Source organism: Procambarus clarkii, chromosome 65 (assembly GCF_040958095.1).
Source record: "Procambarus clarkii isolate CNS0578487 chromosome 65, FALCON_Pclarkii_2.0, whole genome shotgun sequence".
Taxonomy (NCBI): domain Eukaryota; kingdom Metazoa; phylum Arthropoda; class Malacostraca; order Decapoda; family Cambaridae; genus Procambarus; species Procambarus clarkii.
In genome coordinates this window covers 30,459,685-30,471,546 of record NC_091214.1, presented here as the reverse complement: position 1 = coordinate 30,471,546, position 11,862 = coordinate 30,459,685, and the positions used below count along the sequence as shown (strand labels likewise).

Genomic DNA, 11,862 nt, shown 5'->3' with positions numbered 1-11,862 from the left:
TAACCATGTTTACTGCACACGATTACACTGACTGTCACCATCCTCACTGTGAAGAACAGTCATCACTGTAACCATCTACACTATACACAGTCTTCATCACTGTAACCATCTACTCTATACACAGTCTTCATCACTGTTACCATCTACTCTATACTCTACCATCCCCAACGTCTTCCTGACTGTAAAATGTTTTCATCATTGTAGCAACCTTCACCACCTTCCCTCACCTTCACCACCTTCCCTCACCTTCACCACCTTCCCTCACCTTCACCACCTTCCCTCACCTTCACCACCTTCCCTCACCTTCACCACCTTCCCTCACCTTCACCACCTTCCCTCACCTTCACCCCCTTCCCTCACCTTCACCACCTTCCCTCACCTTCACCACCTTCCCTCTCCTTCACCCCCTTCCCTCTCCTTCACCACCTTCCCTCACCTTCACCACCTTCCCTCACCTTCACCACCTTCCCTCTCCTTCACCACCTTCCCTCACCTTCACCACCTTCCCTCACCTTCACCACCTTCCCTCACCTTCACCACCTTCCCTCACCTTCACCACCTTCCCTCACCTTCACCACCTTCCCTCACCTTCACCACCTTCCCTCACCTTTACCACCTTCCCTCTCCTTCACCACCTTCCCTCACCTTCACCACCTTCCCTCACCTTCACCACCTTCCCTCACCTTCACCACCTTCCCTCACCTTCACCACCTTCCCTCACCTTCACCACCTTCCCTCACCTTCACCACCTTCCCTCACCTTCACCACCTTCCATCTCCTTCACCCCCTTCCCTCACCTTCACCACCTTCCCTCACCTTCACCACCTTCCCTCACCTTCACCACCTTCTGTTGCTGCCGTTCACCATGGTGCTGCCGTTCACCATGGTGCTGCCGTTCACTATGGTGCTGCCGTTCACCCTGGTGCTGCCGTTCACCCTGGTGCTGCCGTTCACTATGGAGCTGCCGTTCACCATGGTGCTGCCGTTCACTATGGTGCTGCCGTTCACCCTGGTGCTGCCGTTCACCATGGTGCTGCCGTTCGCCATGGTGCTGCAGTTCACCATGTTGCTGCCGTTCACCATGGTGCTGCCGTTCACCATGGTGCTGCCGTTCACCATGTTGCTGCCGTTCACCCTAGTGGTGCTGCCGTTCACCCTAGTGGTGCTGCCGTTCACCATAGTGCTGCCGTTCACCCTAGTGGTGCAGCAGTTCACCATAGTGCTGCCGTTCACCCTAGTGGTGCTGCCGTTCACCATGGTGCTGCCGTTCACCCTAGTGGTGCTGCCGTTCACTATGGTGCTGCCGTTCACCATGGTGCTGCCGTTCACTATGGAGCTGCCGTTCACCATGGTGCTGCCGTTCACTATGGAGCTGCCGTTCACCATGGTGCAGCCGTTCACCATGGTGCTGCCGTTCACCATGGTGCAGCCGTTCACCATGGTGCTGCCGTTCACCATGGTTCTGCCGTTCACCCTAGTGGTGCTGCCGTTCACCCTGGTGGTGCTGCCGTTCACCATGGTGCTGCCGTTCACCATGGTGCTGTCGTTCACCCTGGTGGTGCTGCCGTTCACCCTAGTGGTGCTGCCGTTCACCCTGGTGGTGCTGCCGTTCACCCTGGTGGTGCTGCCGTTCACCATGGTGCTGCCGTTCACCATGGTGCTGTCGTTCACCCTGGTGGTGCTGCCGTTCACCCTAGTGGTGCTGCCGTTCACCCTGGTGGTGCTGCCGTTCACCCTGGTGGTGCTGCCGTTCACCATGGTGCTGCCGTTCACCATGGTGTTGCCGTTCACCCTGGTGGTGCTGCCGTTCACCCTAGTGGTGCTGCCGTTCACCATGGTGCTGCCGTTCACCCTGGTGGTGCTGCCGTTCACCCTGGTGGTGCTGCCGTTCACCCTGGTGGTGCTGCCGTTCACCCTGGTGGTGCTGCCGTTCACCATGGTGCTGCTGTTCACCATGGTGCTGCCGTTCACCATGGTGCTGCCGTTCACCCTAGTAGTGCTGCCGTTCACCATGGTGCTGCCGTTCACCCTAGTGGTGCTGCCGTTCACCCTGGTGGTGCTGTTCACCATGGTGCTGCCGTTCACCATGTTGCTGCCGTTCACCCTAGTGGTGCTGCCGTTCACCATGGTGCTGCCGTTCACCCTAGTGGTGCTGCCGTTCACCATAGTGCTGCCGTTCACCATGGTGCTGCCGTTCACCATAGTGCTGCCGTTCACCCTAGTGGTGCTGCCGTTCACCATGGTGCTGCCGTTCACCCTAGTGGTGCTGCCGTTCACCATGGTGCTGCCGTTCACCATGATGCTGCCGTTCACCATAGTGCTGCCGTTCACCCTAGTGGTGCTGCCGTTCACCCTAGTGGTGCTGCCGCTCACCCTAGTGGTGCTGCCGTTCGCCATAGTGCTGCCGTTCACCATAGTGCTGCCGTTCACCATAGCGCTGCCGTTCACCATAGTGCTGCCGTTCACCCTAGTGGTCCTGCCGTTCACCATGGTGCTGCCTTTCACCCTATTGGTGCTGCCGTTCACCATGGTGCTGCCGTTCACCATGATGCTGCCGTTCACCATAGTGCTGCCGTTCACCCTACTGGTGCTGCCGTTCACCATGGTGCTGCCGTTCACCATGGTGCTGCCGTTCACCCTAGTGGTGCTGCCGTTCACCATGGTGCTGCCGTTCACCATGGTGCTGCCGTTCACCCTTGTGGTGCTGCCGTTCACCATAGTGCTGCCGTTCACCATAGTGCTGCCGTTCACCATGGTGCTTCCGTTCACCATACTGCTGCCGTTCACCATAGTGCTGCCGTTCACCATGGTGCTTCCGTTCACCATAGTGCTGCCGTTCACCATGGTGCTTCCGTTCATCATAGTGCTGCCGTTCACCATGGTGCTGCCGTTCACCATAGTGCTGCCGTTCACCATAGTGCTGCCGTTCACCATGGTGCTGCCGTTCACCCTTGTGGTGCTGCCGTTCACCATAGTGCTGCCGTTCACCATGGTGCTGCCGTTCACCATAGTGCTGCCGTTCACCATAGTGCTGCCGTTCACCATGGTGCTTCCGTTCACCATGGTGCTGCCGTTCACCATAGTGCTGCCGTTCACCATGGTGCTTCCGTTCACCGTAGTGCTGCCGTTCACCATGGTGCTTCCGTTCACTATAGTGCTGCCGTTCACCATGGTGCTGCCGTTCACCATGGTGCTGCCGTTCACCATAGTGCTGCCGTTCACCATGGTGCTTCCGTTCATCATAGTGCTGCCGTTCACCATGGTGCTGCCGTTCACCATAGTGCTGCCGTTCACCATAGTGCTGCCGTTCACCATGGTGCTTCCGTTCACCATAGTGCTGCCGTTCACCATGGTGCTGCCGTTCACCATGGGGCTGCCGTTCACCATAGTGCTGCCGGTCACAATGGTGCTTCCGTTCACCATAGTGCTGCCGTTCACCATGGTGCTGCCGTTCACCATGGTGCTGCCCTTCACTATGGTGCTGCCGTTCACCCTTGCGGTGCCATTCACCATGGTACTGCTGTTCACCATGGTGCTGCCGTTCACCATGTTGCTGCCGTTCACCATGGTGCTGCCGTTCACAACGGTGCTGTCGTTCACCATGGCTTGTGTGAATCAAAAAGTCTCCGCTTACCAGTTGGTAAAAAGTCATATATATATATATATATATATATATATATATATATATATATATATATATATATATATATATATATATATATATATATATATATATATATATGTCGTACCTAATAGCCAGAACGCACTTCTCAGCCTACTATGCAAGGCCCGATTTGCCTAATAAGCCAAGTTTTCCTGAATTAATATATTTTTCATAATTATTTTCTTATGAAATGATAAAGCTACCCATTTCATTATGTATGAGGTCAATTTTTTTTTATTGGAGTTAAAATTAACGTAGATAAATGACCGAACCTAACCAACCCTACCTAACCTAACCTAACCTATCTCTATAGGTTAGGTTGGGTTAGGTGGCCGAAAAAGTTAGTTTAGGTTAGGTTAGGTAGGATAGGTAGTAGAAAAACAATTAATTCATGAAAACTTGGCTTATTAGGCAAATCGGGCCTTGAATAGTAGGCTGAGAAGTGTGTTCTGGCTACTAGGTACGACATTATATATATATATATATATATATATATATATATATATATATATATATATATATATATATATATATATATATATATATATATATATATATATATATATATATATATATATATATATATATATATAGAAGGGAGTACCACCTCTAGCTGGAAGAAGGGGGACCCATAGCCTCGGAGGGTATATATATATATATATATATATATATATATATATATATATATATATATATATATATATATATATATATATATATATATATATATATATATATATATATATATATGTCGTACCTAGTAGCCAGAACGCACTTCTCAGCCTACTATGCAAGGCCTGATTTGCCTAATAAGCCAAGTTTTCATGAATTAATTGTTTTTCGACTACCTAACCTACCTAACCTAACCTAACTTAACTTTTTCGGCTACCTAACCTAACCTAACCTATAGAGATAGGTTAGGTTAGGTTAGGTAGGGTTGGTTAGGTTCGGTCATATATCTACATTAATTTTAATTCCAATAAAAAAAAATTGACCTCATACATAATGAAATGGGTAGCTTTATCATTTCATGAGAAAAAAATTAGAGAAATTATATTAATTCAGGAAAACTTGGCTTATTAGGCAAATCGGGCCTTGCATAGTAGGCCGAGAAGTGCATTCTGGCTACTAGGTACGACATATATATATATATATATATATATATATATATATATATATATATATATATATATATATATATATATATATATATATATATATATATATATATATATATATATATATACACTAGCAGTACCCGGCCAAGCGTTGCTGAGCTACAGCAACGTTCCCTGTCCCCCAGTCCTCTCCACCAATCCCGCCTCACCCGTCTCCTCGGCCTCCCCACCATTCCCTATTCCCCCATCCCCACGACTCTACCATCCCAAACTCCCTCGTCCCCTCGTCGTTCCCCACCATTATCCCCTCCCTTGTCCCCTCTTCCTCCCCACCATCTCTCACTTCCGTCCCCACGTCATCCCCACCATTCCCCACTCCCTCTGGTCTTCCCAGATGGTCTGATGTTCCCATCAGGAAATTGGGAACATCAAGTGATCTGATGTTCCCATCACTGAAATATAAGATAAACAGTTAAAAAATGGAATGAAAATATGAAAAAATAAAAAAATAAATTATACCCACGAAATGAACAGTATGGTAAACAACACAGCTCAATTTGAACGCAATTCACTCAAAATAATTAAATCAAAATGAAAATAAATCAAAATCTATGAAAATTCAATTTATCAATGCAATCAGAAACGTTGAAATGAAATTGTAACATTTTGTATAGCATGTGTGTTGCTAAACATGCAACAGATGGCGCTGTTTTTCAAGAAAAGCATAGTTTTACCTGTCACAGGTGTGGTATCTATACTTATACATATGAAATGAACGGTATGGTAAACAACACAGCTCAATTCCAACACAATGTCACACAAAATAATTCAATAAAAAATAAAATAAATCAAAATCTATGAAAATAAAATTTATCAATGCAATCGGAAACATTGAAATGGAATTCGTGACATATTTAGTACAGCGTGCATGTTGCTCTTATGTGCAACAGATGGCGCTGTTTTTCAAAAACGCATGTTTTTACCTGTCACAGGGATGACATGTATATAGTAGGTATATAAAAAGACACACCTATTCAAATGCAACGTTGTGTCAAAATTTCAAAGCAATTGGTAAAGAGGATTCGATGATTTCCCTCACATGAAAAACAGTTTTTCAAAAAAATACATGTTTTTTTTAACCGTCACAGACGTGACATTTATATAGTATGTATATAAATACCTGGCCGAATGCAAATGGAACATTGTGTGAAAATTTCAAAGCAATCAGTGAAGAACTTTCGGAGATTAGCGATTTTAAACAAACGAACATTTCCATTTTTATTTATATAGATAAATCAGCGAGCACTGATAGGGTTACGAATTATTTTAGCCTACCCTTTCTTTCTTGTACCATGTCACATATAATTATTGTAAACAATGACAAGATTATTTAATGCTGTGAATTTATCTATTGCAAATGTATACTTCAATTTATCTTGAAGCAATTGCAATATATCAAATATTTATCAATTGATATAATGATAAATATTTGATATATTGGTTATATCATACTAACTAGGCTATATCAAACATTGATTAACATAGTATGTTATTTTTAGCTGCAAGTAATTTACTTACTAAGGTAAGGTCATAAGCTCATGATTGTGACTGTACCCGCAATATTGTGCCAGTACTAAACGCATAATGTGGGTTTAGTGGCACAAAGATGCAATCTCTAGTTACTACCATCAACCTCCCATTATTTTGTTAGGATGCAGGTACAGAGCTCGGACCTAAAGTACTAAGGCTTTAGCCCTCTTGTAGGGCCAGAGCTTGTAGTGTCATCACCACATCAACATCAGTAGCAACACTACTGATGTTGATGTGGTGTTGTCGAGATTCCGCCGGTTTCTGACTTGAGGAGTCTGTTATTAATCACATTCCTCTCACAGTTTGTGGGAAGACACCCACATGTTTCATTAAAATAGAGACTCTTAATGTCTACACCAATTATGTGTAGTTTCACACTACCACGTTTTGTTTTTGCTATTAAGATTTGATTCTGCCGTTTGGCATCCCTATTCCAAGGTCCCGTTTTACGACGCCTGGCGCACATATCGCCTTGGGTCACGTGATTGTTGGTATTTTTTTACGTGTCCTGGCTGGTTCTCCCGGCGGGGTGACGGTGTTCGGCGCCGGCTTGGACGAGAGGTGACTGGAGTTGGTGGGTCTTGGTGTGCTCCTGGTGTGCCCTTAGTCGTGGTGGACGGCTGCTTTCTGCTCTGCCGGGGGGCACTGGATGACTTTTGCGTTTTAGCTGGGGCCGAGTTTTTGGGTTTGCTCCCCAGTGTTGTCTGTGTGGGACGGGGCCGGTGCTTGTCACCCTGAGGGACTCCTGGGGCTCCCCAGTGTTGTCTGTGTGGGGCGGGGCCGGTGCTTGTCACCCTGGGGGACTCCTGGGGCTCCCCGGTGTTGTCTGTGTGGGGCGGGGCCGGTGCTTGTCACCCTGGGGGACTCCTGGGGCTCCCCGGTGTTGTCTGTGTGGGGCGGGGCCGGTGCTTGTCACCCTGAGGGACTCCTGGGGCTCCCCGGTGTTGTCTGTGTGGGGCGGGGCCGGTGCTTGTCACCCTGGGGGACTCCTGGGGCTCCCCGGTGTTGTCTGTGTGGGGCGGGGCCGGTGCTTGTCACCCTGAGGGACTCCTGGGGCTCCCCAGTGTTGTCTGTGTGGGACGGGGCCGGTGCTTGTCACCCTGAGGGACTCCTGGGGCTCCCCGATGTTGTCTGTGTGGGGCGGGGCCGGTGCTTGTCACCCTGAGGGACTCCTGGGGCTCCCCGGTGTTGTCTGTGTGGGGCGGGGCCGGTGCTTGTCACCCTGAGGGACTCCTGGGGCTCCCCGGTGTTCTCTGTGTGGGGCGGGGCCGGTGCTTGTCACCCTGGGGGACTCCTGGGGCTCCCCGGTGTTCTCTGTGTGGGGCGGGGCCGGTGCTTGTCACCCTGGGGGACTCCTGGGGCTCGCCAATCATCTGCCTGTCTGCGTATCTTTGCCGCGATGCATATTAGTTTCCAGTGATTGGCGTCACTCGTTTCACAATTAGGCTTGACGTTTCATCCTTTCCGGGCTTCGCGTTTAACCCTTCACGGGTACACCGAGGCGCATCAGATCCCACGATCGTCGTCACCCCTAAATCAATAACAACAACAACAGTACCAAATAGAGGTAGCTTCGGGGAATCGAAGAGGTAGAATAGCTCGGGTGCACGGGGGAATTGTGTGAAACCAAAGTTTGTGTCTCTGAGAGACTGCAGGTGAGGACAATTGAACTCTCGGTTCATATTCTTTCAACCATGTCGTGGCACAGTCAATTAAGGGGCGTCTGGGATCTTCTCGGACATTGGTTCGAACCCTTATCACGGCCCATGTGGATTTGTTCATCTTTTCTCAACTTTCTTCACCTGTTTCTCCTTTCCTCTCCTTAAAGACACCCCCGGCTCCCCCCTTCTCCTTCTCTTCTCTGTCGATCTGTCTGTTGTCGTCTGTCTCTTCTTTTCTGCCTATCTTGCCCTGGTCACCCAGTCTCTCTGCACGCTTATTACTGTCAGTCTCTATCTCTGTCTGTTTCTAATCGTGTGTCCGTCTCTCTCCTCTTCCTGACTGTCTCTTTCTCTCTTGTACAGAAAAATATAATAGATTACCGTAGGCGATGGGTGGACGGCCAGGGCCATGATCCTGGTGGAAGGTGGACGGCCAGGGCCATGATCCTGGTGGAAGGTGGACGGCCAGGGCCATGATCCTGGTGGAAGGTGGACGGCCAGGGCCATGATCCTGGTGGAAGGTGGACGGCCAGGGCCATGATCCTGGTGAAAGGTGGACGGCCAGGGCCATGATCCTGGTGGAAGGTGGACGGCTAGGGCCATGATCCTGGTGGAAGGTGGACGGCCAGGGCCATGATCCTGGTGGAAGGTGGACGGCCAGGGCCATGATCCTGGTGGAAGGTGGACGGCCAGGGCCATGATCCTGGTGGAAGGTGGACGGCCAGGGCCATGATCCTGGTGGAAGGTGGACGGCCAGGGCCATGATCCTGGTGGAAGGTGGACGGCTAGGGCCATGATCCTGGTGGAAGGTGGATGGCCAGGGCCATGATCCTGGTGGAAGGTGGACGGCCAGGGCCATGATCCTGGTGGAAGGTGGACGGCCAGGGCCATGATCCTGGTGGAAGGTGGATGGCCAGGGCCATGATCCTGGTGGAAGGTGGATGGCCAGGGCCATGATCCTGGTGGAAGGTGGATGGCCAGGGCCATGATCCTGGTGGAAGGTGGATGGCCAGGGCCATGATCCTGGTGGAAGGTGGAGGGCCAGGGCCATGATCCTGGTGGAAGGTGGACGGCCAGGGCCATGATCCGGGTGGAAGGTGGATGGCCAGGGCCATGATCCTGGTGGAAGGTGGACGGCCAGGGCCATGATCCTGGTGGAAGGTGGATGGCCAGGGCCATGATCCTGGTGGAAGGTGGATGGCCAGGGCCATGATCCTGGTGGAAGGTGGATGGCCAGGGCCATGATCCTGGTGGAAGGTGGATGGCCAGGGCCATGATCCTGGTGGAAGGTGGATGGCCAGGGCCATGATCCTGGTGGAAGGTGGATGGCCAGGGCCATGATCCTGGTGGAAGGTGGATGGCCAGGGCCATGATCCTGGTGGAAGGTGGACGGCCAGGGCCATGATCCTGGTGGAAGGTGGATGGCCAGGGCCATTATCCTGGTGGAAGGTGGATGGCCAGGTCCATGATCCTGGTGGATGGCCAGGGCCATGATCCTGATGGAAGGTGGATGGCCAGGGCCATGATCCTGATGGAAGGTGGATGGCCAGGGCCATGATCCTGGTGGAAGGTGGATGGCCAGGGCCTTGATCCTGGTAGAAAGTGGATGGCCAGGGCCATGATCCTGGTGGAAGGTGGATGGCCAGGGCCATGATCCTGGTGGAAGGTGGATGGCCAGGGATATGATCCTGGTGGAAGGTGGACGGCCAGGGCCATGATCCTGATGGAAGGTGGATGGCCAGGGCCATGGTCCTGGTGGAAGGTGGATAACCAGGGCCATGATCCTGGTGGAAGGTGGATGGCCAGGGCCATGATCCTGATGGAAGGTGGATGGGCAGGGCCATGATCCTGGTGGAAGGTGGATGGCCAGGGCCATGATCCTGGTAGAAAGGGGATGGCCAGGGCCATGATCCTGGTGGAAGGTGGATGGCCAGGGCCATGACCCTGATGGAAGGTGGAGGGCCAGGACCATGATCCTGTTGGAAGGTGGATGGCCAGGGCCATGATCCTGGTGGAGGTTGGATGGCCAGGGCCATGATCCTGGTGGAAGGTGGAGGGCCAGGGCCATGATCTTAGTGGAAGGTGGATGGCCAGGGCCATGATCCTGGTGGAAGGTGGATGGCCAGGGCCATGATCCTGGTGGACGGTGGATGGCCAGGGCCATGATCCTGTGGAAGGTGGATGGCCAGGGCCATGATCCTGGTGGAAGGTGGACGGCCAGGGCCATGATCCTGGTGGAAGGTGGATGGCCGGGGCCATGATCCTGGTGGAAGGTGGACGGCCAGGGCCATGATCCTGGTGGAAGGTGGATGGCCAGGGCCATATGATCCTGGTGGAAGGTGGATGGCCAGGGCCATGATCCTGGTGGAAGGTGGATGGCCAGGGCCATGATCCTGGTGGAAGGTGGATGGCCAGGGCCTTGATCCTGGTGGAAGGTGGATGGCCAGGGCCATGATCCTGGTGGAAGGGGGATGGCCAGGGCCATGATCCTGGTGGAAGGTGGACGGCCAGGGCCATGATCCTGGTGGAAGGTGGATGGCCAGGGCCATGATCCTGGTGGAAGGTGGATGGCCAGGGCCATGATCCTGGTGGAAGGTGGACGGCCAGGGCCATGATCCTGATGGAAGGTGGTTGGCCAGGGCCATGATCCTGGTGGAAGGTGGATAACCAGGGCCATGATCCTGGTGGAAGGTGGATGGCCAGGGCCATGATCCTGATGGAAGGTGGATGGCCAGGGCCATGATCCTGGTGGAAGGTGGATGGCCAGGGCCATGATCCTGGTGGAAGGTGGATGGCCAGGACCATGATCCTGGTGGAAGGTGGACGGCCAGGGCCATGATCCTGGTGGAAGGTGGATGGCCAGGGCCATGATCCTGGAGGAAGGTGGATGGCCAGGGCCATGATCCTGGTTGAAGGTGGACGGCCAGGGCCATGATCCTGGTGGAAGGTGGATGGCCAGGGCCATGATCCTAGTGGAAGGTGGATGGCCAGGGCCATGATCCTGGTGGAAGGTGGATGGCCAGGGCCATGATCCTGGTGGAAGGTGGATGGCCAGGGCCATGATCCTGGTGGAAGGTGGACGGCCAGGGCCATGATCCTGTTGGAAGGTGGATGGCCAGGGCCATGATCCTGGTGGAAGGTAGATGGCCAGGGCCATGATCCTGGTGGAGGTAGATGGCCAGGGCCATGATCCTGATGGAAGGTGGATGGCCAGGGCCATGATCCTGATGGAAGGTGGATGGCCAGGGAAATGATCCTGGTGGAAGGTGGATGGCCATGGCCTTGATCCTGGTAGAAAGTGGATGGCCAGGGCCATGATCCTGGTGGAAGGTGGATGGCCAGGGCCATGATCCTGGTGGAAGGTGGATGGCCAGGGCCATGATCCTGGTGGAAGGTGGACGGCCAGGGCCATGATCCTGATGGAAGGTGGTTGGCCAGGGCCATGATCCTGGTGGAAGGTGGATAACCAGGGCCATGATCCTGGTGGAAGGTGGATGGCCAGGGCCATGATCCTGATGGAAGGTGGATGGCCAGGGCCATGATCCTGGTGGAAGGTGGATGGCCAGGGCCATGATCCTGGTAGAAAGGTGAGGGCCAGGGCCATGATCCTGGTGGAAGGTGGACGGCCAGGGCCATGACCCTGATGGAAGGTGGATGGCCAGGACCATGATCCTGTTGGAAGGTGGATGGCCAGGGCCATGATCCTGGTGGAGGTTGGATGGCCAGGGCCATGATCCTGGTAGAAAGGGGATGGCCAGGGCCATGATCCTGGTGGAAGGTGGAGGGCCAGGGCCATGATCTTAGTGGAAGGTGGATGGCCAGGGCCATG

The 11,862-nt window shown here is 52.5% G+C and overlaps 2 protein-coding genes across 2 annotated transcripts; both read right to left on the bottom strand.

Annotated features, from left to right (window-relative positions):
• Window positions 1–837: 837 nt before the first annotated feature.
• LOC138355066 (uncharacterized) lies at window positions 838–1,458 on the bottom strand. The gene has a single exon (XM_069309780.1). It carries the CDS (start codon window positions 1,456–1,458, stop codon window positions 838–840), a length of 621 nt encoding a protein of 206 aa, XP_069165881.1.
• Window positions 1,459–1,474: 16 nt separating this feature from the next.
• LOC138355065 (uncharacterized) lies at window positions 1,475–3,603 on the bottom strand. The gene is made up of 2 exons (XM_069309779.1): window positions 1,693–3,603; window positions 1,475–1,504 (listed from the first exon to the last, which is right to left on the bottom strand). Exons 1-2 carry the CDS (start codon window positions 3,601–3,603, stop codon window positions 1,475–1,477), a joined length of 1,941 nt encoding a protein of 646 aa, XP_069165880.1.
• Between the last annotated feature and the right edge of the window lie 8,259 nt (window positions 3,604–11,862).

What these genes read in the sequence shown, in the direction of transcription:
- LOC138355066 (XM_069309780.1), bottom strand. Translation starts at nt 1,458, where the DNA reads ATGGTGAACGGCAGCACCATGGTGAACGGCTGCACCATGGTGAACGGC.
- LOC138355065 (XM_069309779.1), bottom strand. Translation starts at nt 3,603, where the DNA reads ATGGTGAACGACAGCACCGTTGTGAACGGCAGCACCATGGTGAACGGC. An exon ending in TGAACGGCAGCACCACTAGG is followed by an intron (nt 1,505 to 1,692) that starts GTGAACGGCAGC and finishes GGTGAACGGCAG; the next exon opens with CACCACCAGGGTGAACGGCA.